Below are 16,845 nucleotides of genomic sequence, written 5' to 3'. Positions count from 1 at the left end.
ACTAGCAAATTTGAGACCATTTCATTTGGATATATTTTATGATTTAGCTTTTCTTGCTGCCCTTTTTCAAGTAAGTTTTGAAATTATTGCCTTAAGTACAAAGGCTTTATTTTCTTCCAAGCATCTTGCATATAGTAGACACTCCACAAGTATTTGTTGAATTTAATGTTCTGCCACGATAATGTAAAAAGGAATTTGAAAGCTCACATTTCAGATGTTCTTAATAAAGGTGACAGAACAAGCATACTAACATTCCTGGTAAAGAATTTCCAGGGTTAGGTAATCTGTATGTGAAATTGTTAAGACTATAAAATGATTTGAATGCGTTAGTTTGTTCTAGATATGTATATCTTATGATTAAGCTAAGAGATCCTTGGAGTTTGATAGATGCTTCTGCTCTTTTTTCTTTAGCTAATCTTAGTTTGACATATTAGAATATCAAACAGGTCTGTGATCAACTCTGCCATCTCGGTGCACTTAGCTAAAGTCTTACCCTCACAAATTTGCTAGGTATCTGTATTTTGTTGTAATAAGCCTTTAAGTCAGTAAAATCCATTGACAGGTGTCAACAGGTCGTATGCAGGACTTGGGGATGAGTCATTTTCTCCTTCTTTCCTTCAGTCTCCCTCTATTCTCATCTGCTTTTATTGATGCTTTCTGTTTTTCACTCTCTTTTTTTGACTGTGGCTTGCTCGTAGGTACAGTTTTTCCATGGTGACACAATCAGCAGCACTGAGAGGTTGTGATAAGAGGAGTCGCACACAATCACATCTAGATATCGTAGTACCAGATACTAGATAACCTTTCAGTTGTCCAAGCACATGGGCTGTCTGCTGGCACACCTCCCGGAAAGAGACAGAACCAGAGCGGATCTTGGGGTGCTGAAAGGGGCACAGATGTGGTTGACATCAGAGGAGAGAGCTTAAAAGCTGACCTTGTGTACTCACTCTTGCCTTCTCTTTTCTTCAAGCCACTCTTGCTGCCTCAATAATTTCCTTACCAAACATGTTTGATTTTACATGCTTTGGTAGCAATGATCTCCCTTTCTCCTATTAGAATTTTGTAGATCTTTACTGGAAAGACAATATTTACTAATGTACTATGGTGGGCTCTTGATTTTACCTGATGCTGTTGTTACCTATTCCCTCATACATAGTGACATGCCTGTCTACCTACAGTTGTTAAAAGATGATGTTTTACCTTTTTCTGTGGTATGATGAACCCTAATGCCCAGCATAGTGCCCGGGCCATAGCAGCAACTTAGTATGTGGTAGCTATCAATATTAATTTTCATAGCAATAATATATTAGATATAATGTATTACAAATAACTTTGTCATTCAAATTGTACAAAGCAATTAAGCATAGTGTTTGACATTACACATTCAGCATTTGAGAAAACAAACATGAAGCACAGTGGTGTTAGAAATAAAAGGGTAATGTACACATTCTTCACCCCATCCCATCTTGTACATTCTCAGTACTGTTGCATACTTTTATCTCCCCTCATCTGGACGGCTTCTGTTTCCTTCCAATTCATATTCATGACTCTGATCTTTTCAGCCAACATTGCTGGTGGATAAACATCTATAAAATTCAATTTGATCATGTTGTTCCACTTTTTTAAAGCCGTTAGATGATAGTTCTCAAACTGTACTGCAGCGTGAAGTTGTCTGGGGTTCTCATTAGGCAGGTTCTGATCCATTCAGGTCTATTCATACTGATTCAGGCCTGATATCAGGCCCAGGAAGCTGTATTTTAACAAATAGCCCTAGTGATTCCGAGAGAAGCACTGCTTTTAATGACTCCCAAGCCTGCAAGCCTTAGTGTGAACCCCTGTGTTCTCTTTGAACCATCCCTTGCATTCTTTCTCTTGGTCATCTGCGGCTTCATCAACATCCATCCTGTCACTTTTTTTTTTATCCTTTATCCTTTTTCACATTTTGCTCTCTCTCTGCCCTTTCATAGTTACGCCTTCGGAGGGGCTCTCCCTGGTCACCCAGGGTGGAGTTGGTGCTTTCTCTGCTGTGTCCCTGTCGTCCCTTGCAATCCTCCTTTCTTCAGAGCACCATTCTTACTACATTATCATGGTGTCTTTATATGCCATTATCTAGCTGTGAGGTTTGAGTTCCATGACTAGAAAATCATCTTGTTTGTCTTTGTATCTCCAGTGTCTTGCACAAACACAGGCAAATGTGTAACAAATGAATTAAATACGGGAATGAAATTCAGAAAGTCTTGGCTTTTTTAAGTTATATTTTGTAGAATATAAATTTATATTACTTACGCCCTTTAGGTTCTTAAGCTGTGATTTAGAAATTATTTCCTACCTTCCTTTAAACATGATTCAGTTCAGAACAGAGGTTTAAGTAAAGGAGGCAGAATTAGTAATAATTATGGAAATGATTTTTGGAAGAGCAGCCACTTGAGACTTTTTTTTTTTTTTTACATTTTTCTTTAATTGACATATAATTGACCTACAACATTTCATTAGTTTCAGGTATACAACGTGATGATATATATTTGTATATATTGTGAAATGATCACTACAGGAAGTCTAGTTAACATCCGGGAAATGCCTCTCAAAGGATGGGTAAAGTACGACTTGAGGGGTTTTAAGAAGAATGAGAAAGGAGCATCATCCTGGCATAAGCAAAGGCACAAACGTGTGACACTGCATGGTTCTGGAAGTTACAGGTGGTTTAGGGGCTCCTGGGTGACTCAGTTGGTTAGGCGTCTGCCTTCAGCTCAGGTCATGATCCTTGGGTCCTGAGATCGAGCCCCACGTCAGGCTCCCTGCTTAGTGAGGAGTCTGCTTCTCCCTCTCCCTCTGCTCCTCCTCCTCCTCATGCTCACTCTCTCCCAAATAAATAAAAATAAAAAATAAAAAAAAATGCAAGTGATTTAATTGGGCTGTAGTAGAAGATATAGGGGTCGTGGCTAGAGATGAAATAGAGAGGAGTAGGCAGCAGTGTATTTTGGAAGATGTTTTGTGCTTTGCAAAGAAGTCTTTGCAAAGATTGTATCCTTGGATTATAAAATGCTATTGAAGGGGGCGCCTGAGTGGCACAGCGGTTAAGCGTCTGCCTTCGGCTTAGGGCGTGATCCTGGCATTATGGGATCAAGCCCCACATCAGGCTCTTCCGCTATGAGCCTGCTTCTTCCTCTCCCACTCCCCCTGCTTGTGTTCCCTCTCTCGCTGGCTGTCTCTATCTCTGTCGAATAAATAAATAAAATCTTTTAAAAAAATAAAATAAAATAAAATGCTATTGAAGCCCCTTCAGCTAGGAAGAAACATGATCAGATGGGAGAAGGATTGAGACAGAAGAGAGACCAGTTAAGGGGATTTGTTATAATTTTATGATAGAAGAGTTGATTAGCAATTTAAAATAATTTTATAATTTTTTTTATTTCATTCTTCTGGGTACTCCGATAGAGTTACACAAGATGCGTAAAACATAGCTAGTTCCCATAGAGTATAGGAAAATGTAAATGTGTAAAATACCTAATGATATCGACATAGCCAAGGTGTATACATTTGTGATGTATAGTAGATATAAAATGTTATGGGAGCTGTATTCATTGCGGACTAACTTTCCTTGGGAGAATTAGGGTCTTGGTGCAAGAGAAGGGATTAGAATAGAACAAAGAAGAGTATTTTAGAAAAAGGAATAGATAAAAGGATTAATGGGTAGGAGACCATGGTTATGGTGCGAGAGCCTGTTTGTGAAAGCTGGAAAAATATTTGGTATCAGACTGTAATGGGCCTTGAATGTTGTGCTGAAGAATTTTGTATTTTATCCTGGAGCTTTATTTTCTGATTATGAAAATAATATATATTGACTGTATACCATTTAAGAAATGTANNGGAAATATAAAGAAAAAAGAAAATATTCTATAATTCCACCACAAAGTGTAATTAACAGTGTTTTCATGTATTTCTCCCCAGTGTTTCTCACCATGCTCAAATATATACTTAAGCAGTAAATAAGTGAAATTAGAACCATACTCTGTGTGTTTGTGTTTGTGTGTGTGCATGTGCGTGTGTGTAATTTTATCTCACTTAAAATTGGAACAGGAGGGGTGCGTGGCTGCCTCTGTTGGTTAAGAGACTGCCTTCGGCCCAGGTCATGATCTCGGGGTCCTGGGATCGAGCCCCAGGTCTGGCTTCCTGCTCAGCGGGGAGTCTGCTTCTCCGTCTCCCTTTGCTCCTCCCCCCGCTCATTCTCTCTCTCTCTCTCTCTCTCTCTCTCTCTAATAAAAGTCTTAAAAAAAATTTGGAACAGGAAATTTTGCCATGTGGTTAAATGTGCCCAGAGAGCAGGATTTGTAGTGATTGCAGTATTTATTCTATTATATGGCTACACTTAAATTATTTATCTCTTTCCTTATTGTTAGATTATTTAGGCTTCAATTTAAAATAATCACTACCATTTCACTGAACATCTTTGTACATAAATCCGTGTCTGTATTTCTGACTATTTTGGATAGGGTTCTAGAAAGAAATGCACTGGATCAAACTGTCTAAAGGTCTTGCAAAGTATTTTGCCACATTGCTCTTCTAAAAGGCTGCTATTTAAATTCATGCCTGCAGTATGTGGGTTTGACTTTCATTGTACTTTTGGCTAAGTAGTTTTTAGTGTTTACTGTGTGCTAATTTTATAAATGGTATCTTGTGGTTATTTTAACAGTTATTTCCTTGACAACTAGTTTGAGCTGGTTTTTCCCTATATTTATTGACTCTTTGTTTCTTTTACTGTGAATTATCCTTGATCTTTATGGTATTCCCCCCTTTTTATTTGGGCATTAGTATTTTTCTTGCCGATTTTAAGAAATATTTATATAGACTGTAACCCTATCAGTCTTATTTATGGCACATTTTCCTATTTCTTGCTTACCTTTTAATATTTTTATAGTAGTGAATTTTAAATTTAAGTGTGTTTGGAAAGCTCTTTCTCATCTTGAGATCAGATATATTCACCTATATTTTGATTTAGTTTTTAATCTGTATTTTCCATTTCTCTTCATAACCCATAATAATGGCAACTTTTTGGCGAAAGAGTGATATGACTGTGCTTCAGAAAGAAGTCTTGTGGCTCTGTGGAGTTGCGTTGGAGTAAGGAGACACTAGGGGCAGTGAACCCCCTGAGACGAGAAAATAAGTGTCCAAATGTGGTGACAGTGGTATAGGGATAGAATGGAAGGGGAACGATCCTCCACTGATGGTCTGGGAGGCACAGCAGGCTCAGTGGCAGGGTGAACATCAGGACACATTGACCATGAGGTGCTATGGGACATCTAGATACAAGCAGTTGTAAGTAGAGGATTGAAACTCCAGGAGGCTGGTCTGGCTGATGATGGAAATTAGGGAGCCACAGATGTTAGTCCTAATGTGGGAGGAAGAATGGGTTTTCAGGGCAGCTGACTGCTGAGAAGGGTGGTTCAGAGTTGGGAAGGGGAATAACGTCAGATACTGCAAAGAGCTCAAGGGGGAGTGGGACTGAGGTTTCCTTGGATTAGCCGCCCACTTTCCGTACATTTGGCTAAAAGGGGCTGTGGAGGGGGAAAGAGATCAGTAGAAGAGGGAGCATGGTCAAAGGACAACACTCCTTTTCAGAATCTAAGGAGACCTGAGCATGTTCTCTATTGAGGGAAAAGAATTTGTGAACAGGGAGAGAGCGAAGGTAAAAAGGAGGGATTTGATGGTACAGCAACTTAAGGGATGAGTCACCCTGATGAATGGATTCTTCTTTCAGGTGGACCAGTAGTTCATTCTCAGAGAATTTGCATAGAGGTTATTGAAACAAATTTTAATCTGTTCTATGAGTAAAAAGACTCCCTGCTTCAATAACAAATTTTTCTTGTTTTTAAAAAATTAATTGACCATTTTATAATTGTTTCAGCTTAAAATTCTCTTTTAAATTCATATCTTTTACACACTGCTGATTGGCAAAGTTCGTGTGTTACTTTTAATGATAGAGGTACCTAAATAGCCTAATATGCATTCAAATTCCTGTGTTTAATGCTCATTCATGAATGTATGCAATTAAACGTTTTATATTATAACCATTTTTTAAACATGTTTATTGCAGGGAAATTTGCCTAAATATTCTCATAACTCCCTGATGGTTCAAGCAATAAAGACAAACCTAACAGACCCGGACATACATGTGCTTTTCTTTGATGTGGAAGCGTTGATTATTCAACTCCTGACTGAAGAAGCCTCTAGGCCGAATACTGCGCTTATTTCCCCAGAGAATTTGCAAAAAGCATCTGGCAGTTCAGACAAAGGGGGCTCTTTTTTAACTGGAAAACGAGCAGCAGTTCTCTTCCAACAAGTGAAAGAAACTATCAAAGAGAACATAAAGGAACATCTCCTTGATGATGAAGAGGAGGATGAGGAGATGATGAGGCAGAGAAGAGAAGAGAGTGATCCAGAGTATCGGGCCAGCAAGTCTAAACCGTTGACCTTATTAGAATATAATTTAACGATGGACACTGCAAAATTGTTCATGTCGTGTCTTCATGCCTGGGGTTTAAATGAAGTTCTGGATGAAGTTTGTCTTGATCGCCTTGGAATGCTGAAACCACATTGCACAGTATCTTTTGGTCTCCTATCGAGAGGAGGTCATATGTCCCTGATGCTTCCTGGTTATAATCAGCCTGCTCGGAAACTGTCACATGGGAAAGCAGAAGTAGGAAGGAAGCTGCCAGCAACCGAGAGCGTCGGAAAGGGAACTTACGGAGTGTCCCGAGCCGTCACCACACAGCATCTCCTGTCTATCATATCTTTGGCAAATACGTTAATGAGTATGACCAATGCAACTTTTATTGGTGATCACATGAAGAAGGGTCCTACCAGGTGTGACCATGATAGTTTGATTTTATTCTCACATTTCAAAAAAAAAAAAAAAAGAATAAAACCTGTTTTATTTTTCTCACTGTTTACTTTTTTTTTTTTTTTTGGCTCTGCCCACCTTAGCATTTTTGTGTCGTTTCAATGTTTCCCTTGAAATTTTAAAACACAGCATGCATGATTTAAAGCATGATAAAATTACACAGTTTAATCTTTACTCATACTACGTAGCTGTTTAAACTTAGTTCAGCTTTAGTAAGTGAATTATAGACTAGCTCTTCAGTAAATATAATCTTAGAATTGTATCTACTTAAAGTTTGCATTGACATTTAATTCAAAATGTATATTTGGTTGAAATGCTTCTTTATGACTTATATGTAATGAGTGATAGGTGTTCAGTAATTAGCTTCAGAATTTTGTGAGAAGTTTAGTCAGAATTTTTCAACTGGAAGAGAGAAAACAACTTTTTTAATTGTAGGTGAGTATTATTTTAATATTTCAGGAATATCTAACCTGATTTGCTGTTACCTATTTTCCAGAAGTCATGAAGACAACTTTTTAAACTGTGGTTTTATCATACTTTATTGAGGGTTGATCATATTGAGAAATAAAAAAAAAAAATACTAGGTAGTATTTACCTTGTATCTAGTTCTGTTGTAAGTACTTTATAGATACTATTTCATTAATGCTCTTAACCCTACAAGGTAGGTACTGTTATTATTCTTTTACTATAGATAAGGAACTGAGACACAGGTTAAGTAATGTGTCCAAGGTCACACAAGTAGTAAGTGGTGTCACGAGAATTCACAATGAGACAGACTGCCTCTGGAGTCCAAGATTTCTAAAGCCTTATTACCTTCTTCAGATTTTAAGGATGAATTCTTTTAGACTCACTGTATTGTCCCATGAATTCATTTGGACCAATAATATAGGGAGGGCTAAAATCTCAGCATGCTAATATCAAAGAAAGAAGGACTAATTACGTATTTGTCAGTGGTAGTACATTAAACTGTTCAGAAATATTTCTTAAATTAGTATAAAGCATAAATTGTAGATGTAAAATTTTTACTTGCTGTTTGCTAATCATTCAATGTATTAAGATTTGAAAAGGAAAATCTTTTTAGGTGCAAAACAGAAAAAAACATCTTTTTGGAAAATTGGTAAATTGAAAATGTTATGTATAAACATGTTTCTTTTGCAATTCATTTGGGATTAGAAAATTTAATATTTTAAATGGTTCTGGAAATATGAAAGTATGATGTATATATACGTATATTTTCTTCTTTTTAAAGGCCACCTCGACCAAGCACCCCAGACCTTTCTAAGGCAAGGGGTTCCCCTCCAACTGCCAGTAATGTTGTGCAAGGACAGATTAAACAAGGTAAAATTAAATCTTATTAAGTAATTGACCTGACATTTCAGCTGTAGAAACTGAGAAGGCATAGCTAATGTATAATCATAACATTTTGTTTGTCTCATATTGTTAAAAGAGAGATAAGTTGTTATATTCCAGATGTAAATATGGATAATTAAGATGTCAGTTAAAAATAAATCAGATTTATTTAGAAACTGATAAATGAGCATATTTCACATAATTTTATTGTACTGTCTTTGACCTAATTTTTATGAATTAGGGCACCTTAACTTGACAACACTAGTGTGTTAATTGTGTGTATCTTGACTTTAAAAGTTATACCTTGGAGCGCTTGGGTGGCTCAGTCGTTAAGCGTCTGCCTTCGGCTCAGGTCGTGATCCCAGGGTCCTGGGATCGAGCCCCGCATCGGGCTCCCTGCTCTGCTGGGAGCCTGCTTCTTCCTCTCCCAACTCCTGCTGCTTGTGTTCCCTCTCTCGCTGGCTGTCTCTCTCTCTCTGTCAAATAAATAAATAAAATCTTTAAAAAAATAAAAATAAAATAAATAAAATAAAAGTTGTACCTATTTTTAAACTACATTTAGAAATATTTAAATTCGTATTTTCATACGGAATCTATTCTGCTGTTTGACAGCAGTTCCCGTCTTGTAATCCACAAGTGGAAATCCTTTCTTTTTATTTACGTCATTATATCTTAATTTTTGTCTACAGCTTTGTTTTTCGCGGATGAAGAAAAAGTTGAGTTTCTCTTCCAATGTTATCTTTTATGTTCATTGTGAGAGTGGCAAATGAGGCAACCAGAATTGGGGGGTGGGAGGTCATTTCTGCTTAGAGAGCTTTCTTTTAGGCTGAGAGTCAATGCTGACTCTCTCAGAATGTGGTAGAAGTGAAGAAGTGAGCAAGAGATGGGATGAGGAAAGTTCTGTTTGTAAATGGGGACTTCAGGGTCTTTTTTTCCATAGGTTTTTTTTGTTTGTTTTTGGTTTTTTTGTTTGTTTTAGGTTTTAAAGATTTTTTTTCTTTTTTCTTTTTTTTTTTAAACAATTTTTCCCTTCCCTAAGACAAATACTTTTCTTTTTCTTAGCTTATTATTTGGTATTTAGTATCTTTAAATAGATGCCTGATTTTCAGTTTCAGGCACTATCTGTTGGCTTCTAATAATGGAAGATAAGCTCCCACATTCTCTACCCCCATTCCCATCGTTCATTCCAACCCCACATGCTCACCCCTTTTGTTACCCTTCATCTGATTAAAATTAATGTAAACTATCATAAAATAATTGTATGTTATAGAAAAGTTTTGGTTGGATAACTTTTTATACTTGTGTATGTGTGAAATCCATGTACAGAAAAGTGTGCAAAACAAAAACATGTAGCTCAGTGACTTTTACATGCCAAACTCCCTTGTAACTACGTCTGTGGCCAAGAAATCGAACATTGCCATCACGTCAGAAGTTGCTGGTATGTTCCCTCGCAGTCATTATGTGCCCCCTTCCTTTCTTTTCTTTGGAGTTATACCACCTAAGTTTAAAGCCCTAAACACTGTAGTTTAGTTTTGCTGTGCTTTGAATTTTATATGAATTCCATCAGTCATGGAGTATGTATTTTGTGTTTGGCTTCTTTTGTGAGATTTATCGATGATACTGTGTTCGAGGTTCACTCATTTTCATTGTTCATTTTTATTGCTCTGTAGTATTCTGTGGATTGAGTAGACCACAGTTTCTTCATCCATTTTCCTGTCAATAGACATTTGAATTGTTTTCGTTGTTTTTCATAAATCCGCAAACATTCTTGCGTTTGAATCTTTTTTTTTTTTAAAGATTTTATTTATTTATTTGACAGAGATAGAGACAGCCAGTGAGAGAGGGAACACAAGCAGGGGGAGTGGGAGAGGAAGAAACAGGCTCATAGCGGAGGAGCCTGATGTGGGGCTCGATCCCGTAAGGCCGGGATCACACCCTGAGCCGAAGGCAGACGCTTTAACCGCTGTGCCACCCAGGCGCCCCTCTTGCGTTTGAATCTTAATGTACCTTATCAGTATTTCCGTTGTGTATATAACTAAAAGTGGAATTTCTGCATATGTCTCTCTTTTGCTTTAGCAGATAATATTATGATGTTTTCCTAAGTGAGTGACTAATATACATCCATCAAAATGGCTAAAGTGAAAAAGATGGAAAATACTGGGTTGGCTAGGATATGGAGCAACAAAAAGTCTCATACACCATTGGTGAGCTATGCTAGCCAACCCTGAATATTTTCCATCTCTTTCACTTTAGCCATTTTGATGTATGTGCAGGAGTCTCTCATGTGTTTAATTTACATTCCCCAATTCCCATCAAGGTTGAATACTTTTTTGGTATGTTTATTGCTCATTTCTATATGTTCTTTTGTGAAGTGCCTGTTCAACTCATGTGTGTCTATTAGGTTGTTTTGGGTTTTTTTAAATGACTTGTAAGGGTTGATCAGTGACTATCCTTGATATGAGCCCTTTGTTATATATATCACAAATATTTATTTGCCTTTCACTCCTATCTTTGAAATTCAGCATCTCTCAACTTCAGTGGAATTTAATATATCAATTTTTTCACTTACGATTAATATTTTTGTGTCCTGTTTAAGAAGTTACCCTGATATGCCTACCCTCATAACCATGAGAATATTTTTCTGTTTTAGAAGCTTTATTGTTTTACCCTTTTTATTTAGATCTATAATCTTCCTAGAATTCATTTTTGGGTATAATGGGAAGCAGGGGTCCTGTTTCGTTTTTCTCCTCTATACAATACCAGATTGGTCCAGCATGATTTATTAAAGAGATGATTCATTCCCCACTGCTTTGCAGTGCCATCCTTGTCATAAATAAAATGTTCTTCTATATGATCTGTTTCTGGGGCTGTTTGAGCCCATTGATTTGCTGTGTATTCTTGTGCCTTAATTCCTGTAGCTTTGTAGTAGGACTTGGTATTCAGCAGATAGAGTCTTCCCACCTTATTCTTAAAGAATGTCATGGCTATTCTCGTTTCTTTGACTATCTCAATTGTTAGTTTAGAGCTAGTTTCTCAGTTGTTATAAAGACCTATTGTGATTTCAACTGCAATTTTATTGAATTTATAGATGAGTTTGGGGAGAATTAATATCTTTGTGGGATTCATTCATTCAGTATATTCAATGTATTCAATTCAGCATATTCCTTTATTTAGGTCTCATTTAGCTATTGTACTCTTTTATAGTTTTCTGTGTATAGGTCTTACATACTTTTTATTTAGATTTTTCCTAGATAAGGATTTTTAAAATATTCTTGTAACTGCTATGGAATGTTTTGTTTTTTGTGCCTCTGGCACAGAAATGCAGATTTTATTTGTATGTTGTCCTTGTATCAAGCAGTCATGCTAAATTCACCCATTATTTGTAATACTTTATTTGTGGATTACTTTGACTATATGAACAGTCATGTGGGATACTTCCTCTATTCCCAATGTTTTCCCTTTGGGAAAGCTTTCATAATTATCATATTTCCTGTATGCTTTTTACAGGTAATTTTTAAGAAATTAACTTTCCATTATTTCTTTGCTAAGTGTTTATCATCATGTATGTTGGGTTTTTTCATGCATTTTCTGTATCTATTGAGATGATTATATAATTTTTCCTTTTATTTTGTTGTGATGTACTATCATCTTATATATTGTTGAATTTGGCTTAATATTTTTTATTCAGGAAAAAGTTTTCGCTTCTTCCTCTTCCTTTTTTTTTTTTTTTTTTAACATGGAGCCTAACACAGAGATTGAACTCACAACCCTGAGATCAAGACCTGAGCTGAGATCAAGAATTACACACTTAACCAGCTGAACCACCCAAACACCCCAGTTTGCCTTTCTTCTAATGCTCTTATAAAGTGTTACATTATTCAGGTTTCAAAAAATGGATTAGGGAATCTTTTCTTTTTTTCTGTTTTCAGGTAGAATTTGTGTAAGATTGGCATTCTTTCTTCCATAAATGTGCAGTAGAATTTGATGGATTTAGATGTAGAGTTTCTTTGTGGGAAATTTTAAAATTCTGGGTTTAATTTCTTTCATTTTCATGTGATACTTCAGATTTTCTATTTCTTATGTCAGTTTCATTGAGTAGTACATATTTAGCGATTTTTCTAATTCTTTTAAATTTGTTGTCATTTGAAAAGATATTATCTTTTAAATTTCTTTAATATCTGTAGTGATACCACCATTTTTATTCCTGATGTTAATCATCTGTATCTTCCTTTTTTTTTTCCCTGATCATTCTCATCAGGGATTTATTAATTTTATTATTTTAATGAATCCTCTGTGCCTTTGTTTATCCTTTCTAAGTGCATATTTTTTCCCATCTTACTGAAGTCTGCTCTTCTCCTATGTCTTTTGTAGTTCATATGCTGTTTATTTCTAACTTCCTAAGATGGATGGTAACTTACCAATTCTTAGCCCTTCTTCCTTCAGAGTATATGCCCCAAATAATGTTATCTGTGAATAAAGTCAATTTTGCTTCTTTTCAGTCAGTTTGAATTTTAGTTTTCTTACCTTATCGTGTAGGTAAGGAGTTAGAGAATGATGTTGAATTAAAGAAGTTAGAGCAGACATCCTTGCCTCATTTCTAATCCATGGGATAAAGCACGAAGTCTTTATTAAGTATGATGTTAGCTGCAGGTTTTTCTTAGATGAGAAGGATGTTAAGGCAGTTACCCCCTATTCCTAGTTTGCTGAGATTTTTAAAATTATGAATGGATGTTAGATTTTGTCAGATGATTTTTCTGCATCTGTTGAAATTAGCAAATGATTTTCTTTATTTTTTTAAGACAAAGTACATGAACTTTTGAATTTTAAAACAACCTTGAGATCTATGGTAGACCACACTTGGTCATTATCAATTATTCTTCTTATAGATTATTGTATATGACTTGCTAAAATTTGTTAAGAGTTTATGTTATGTTTATGAGGGATTTTAGTCTACAATTTTCATTTCTGATAATGTTCTTTGTTCAGTTTTGGTAACAGGATAAGGCTGGTCTCACAGGAGTTAGGATGTTATTTCGTGCCCCCCCCCCTTTTCTTTGTATTTTCTGGAAGTGTTTGTATAGAACTGATATTATTCCTTATTTGTTTGATCTGAATTCACTAGTGAAAGTATGTGGGCCTGGAGTTTTCTTTATGGGAAAGGTTTTAACTACAAATTTAAATGCTTTAATAGATATAGGGTTAGTTAGACTTTTTTTATTATTACTACTTGGGTGAACTTTGATATTTTGTGTCAAAGTTATTGGAAAAAAGTTTAATATTGTCTTATTTTTCTTTTAATATCATATCTGTAGGAATTGAAATGGTAGCCCCTCTCTCATTTCTGTTATTCATAGTTTATGATTTTTCTCTTCTCCCCTGAGTAGTCTGGCAGTGATTGTGGTTTTGATTATTCCTCCTTGCATTTCCATTATTTTTTGCTTCATGTGTTATAAACCTCTCTTATTAGGTACATAAACCTTATCTTACTGATTTTTTTTTTACTTTTATCATTATGAAATTACCTCTTTATCCTTGATAATATCTTTTGCTTTGAAAATGTACTTTGTTTATAATAATATAACCAGTTTAGTGTTTTTGGTTACCGTTATTAGCATGACATATATTTTCCTGTCCTACTTTTCTTTACATTTAAACTGTGTTTCTTATAGGCAGTATGGCCTACTTTTTTACTGTAGTGTTTAAGCCATTTACATTTAATGTGGTTCTTGACATAGTTGGATTTGAATCTGTCATTCTGCTATTTTTTTCTCCTTGCTCATTTGTTCTTTGTTCCTTCTTCTCCTTTTTCTGCTGTTTTTCAGATTAATGCTGTATTTCTTTTATGATTTCACTTTATCTCTTTTATTGGCTTATAAGCTAATTCTTTATTTTGTTATTTTAGTGGTTATCTTAAGAGTTTCTAGTCAACATAGATCTTTTAATTTGTAGTGTAGCTCCAAGTGATGTTATACCATTAACATTGAATATAAAAACTAAAATGTTATACTTGCATTTTTTACTTCCTGACCTTTATTCTATTTTTGTCTTCTATTTTACATTTATGTATTTTATAAACTCTTCAAATCAGTATTATTTAACAGTTAATTGTATTTGAAAGAGATTTAAATAAAGAAAAAACCAATATATTTAACTGTGTAATTACCATTTTGGGTGTTCCTCATTCCTTTTTGTAGATCCAGATTTTTGTTTGGTATAATTTTTTTTTGTGTGCTTGAAGTAAACATTTTTTGTAGTGAAGGTCTGCTGTTCTTTCAGCTTCACATCTGAAAACATCTTTATTTGCTTTTGATTTTGAAAGATATTTTTGTCTGGTGTAGAATTCTCAGTTGACCATTTGTATCTCTCAGTACTTAACAGATGATACTCTGTTGTTTTCTTACTTTCTTTGTTTTGTTTTTCTTAAAGACTTATTTATTCATGAGAGAGACATAGAGTGTGCACATGAGAGCACATGTGAGCATGGGGAGGGAGAGGGATAAGCAGACTCCAAGCTCAGGGTGGAGCCTGAAGCAGGGCTTGATCCCAGGACTGCAAGATCACAACCTGAGCTAAAATCAAGAGTCAGATGCTCAACTGACTGAGCCACCCAAGTGCCCCCTCTTTTGCTTTGTTTTTAACAAGAAATCTGATGTCATCTGTATTTTCCTATATAACATTTAAATTTTTTTTTTTATACTTTATAACTCTTGTTGTTTTAAAGATTTTCTCTTTGTTATTGGTTTTGGGCCATTTGCTTATGAAGTGCTTTGGTGTAGTTTTCCTTATGTTTCTTGAGGCTGAGGTTTATTGAGCTTCTTATTTTTATAGTTTTCATTAAAGCATTTTTTAACCATTATTTCTCCAAATATTCTTTCTATTCTCTCCTCTCTTCTCTCTTTAGTGGACTCAAATTACATGTACATTGGGTCACTTGAAATTGTTTCATAGATCACTGATGCTTTATTTTTGGATTTTTTTTCCTCTCTGTGTTTTCAATAGGTAGTTTCTCTTGCAATGTCTTCAAGTTCATTCATGTTTTCTTGCCACTATCGAGCCTGGTATTAAGCCCAACCAGTGTATTTTTCATCTCAGATATTATGATTTGCATGTCCACAATTTTGATGTGTATCTTTTTATATCCTCATTGTCTCTATGTAACTTTTTTCAATGTATTACCTATAGTTATAATAACTTTTAATACCCTTACTTGATAGTTTTGACATTTCTGTCATTTGGGGTTGATTTTTAATTGATTTTTCCCCTTCATTATGTACTGTGCTTTCCTGCTTCCTCACATGCTTGGTAATCATCGTTAAATGGCAGATATTTGAATTTTCAGTTTGTTTCCCAGAGTCCACAAACTGAGGGCTTCAGAGGGGAGGGGGGTGGGGGATTTGGGATAGGCCAGTGATGGGTATTAAGGAGGGCATGTATTGCATGGTGCACTGGGTGTTATATGCAAATAATGAATCATGGAACATTACATCAAAAACTAAGGATATACTGTATGGTGACTAACATAACATAATAAAAAATTATTATAAAAAAAAAGAAAAAAGATATTAGTAAAAAAAAAAAAAAGAAAGAAAAAAGAAAAAGGATATTAGTGGAGAACCAGAAAAATTCTAGTAAGATCTGTTGCTTGCTCTATAGTGTTATATACTAATGATCATTTCCTGGGTCTGATCATTGTCCTGGACTTCTGTAAGATCCTTCCATTAGAGGGGTTGGTGAGGGGAGGATAAGAATTTTCTGTATTATTTTTGGAACTTAAAAAATTTGTTTAAAATTTGTTAATAATAAAATATTACCAAAAAAAGATATTTGAATTTTACCTGGTTGAGTACTGAAGATTTTTATATTGTTATAAATCTTTTTTTTTTTTTTTTTCTTTTGTAAGCTATATTCTGGATGCAGTTAAGTTGCTTGGAAACAGTTTGATCTTTTTCTGGTCTTGCTTTTGATTTGTTAGGTGCATTTGGAGTCATGCTCTATCTAAGGCTAATTTCCCATTACTGAGGCAAGAGCTTCCTGAGTACTCTGTCCAGTACCCCATGAATTATTAATTTTCCAGTCTGGTTGGTGGGAGCAACATGGTCTTTGACCTTATAGTTTCTTTACACACAAGAACTGATCAGTACTCTGAATATTCGAGGCGGACATCTGAAGAACCTGATCTTTGAAGTTCTCTTCTCTCTGTCCTATGGATTCTAGCTGCTCTGGTTTCCTGAGACTCTCAGTTCTGTCTCTTCAACTCAGGGAAACTGTGGGGCTCTCCCTCAATCCTCCTTCCTGTATCTTGGTCTAGAAACTTCCATAGGACAATAAGCTGGGGCAATCATAGTGCTGTTTGTCTCCCAACTCCTGACTCTCAGTTCATTATCACTTGACGTCCAGTGGTTTGAAACCATTGTTTTATGTATTTGGTTGGGGGGGGGGAGTTGTTCTGGATGGAATTATAAATCTGTTTCATGTTATTCCATCTTGTCCAGAAGTGGCAGTTCCTCTCCCTTTGCTTTTAAAATGTTCAAATATACTATTACTTCATAAAATAGAAATTCTTTATGTTATATATATATATATATATATATATATAT

General features: G+C 35.4%; 1 protein-coding gene across 1 annotated transcript in view; it reads left to right on the top strand.

Moving 5' to 3' along the window:
* The window catches only part of WDR7 (WD repeat domain 7), a 337,551-nt gene that overhangs the window by 94,798 nt on the left and 225,908 nt on the right, over nt 1-16,845 (top strand). The window contains exons 16-17 of the mRNA XM_040632480.1: nt 6,092-6,861; nt 8,148-8,236. Of these exons, the coding sequence (XP_040488414.1) occupies nt 6,092-6,861; nt 8,148-8,236 (859 nt within the window). The remainder of the gene's footprint in view (nt 1-6,091; nt 6,862-8,147; nt 8,237-16,845) is intronic.

The sequence above is a fragment of the Ursus maritimus genome, unplaced genomic scaffold (assembly GCF_017311325.1).
Source record: "Ursus maritimus isolate PB19 unplaced genomic scaffold, ASM1731132v1 scaffold_18, whole genome shotgun sequence".
NCBI classification, from domain to species: Eukaryota; Metazoa; Chordata; class Mammalia; order Carnivora; family Ursidae; genus Ursus; species Ursus maritimus.
The sequence above is the reverse complement of the archived record's forward strand: the minus strand, read 5'-3'. Positions and strand labels throughout refer to the sequence as shown.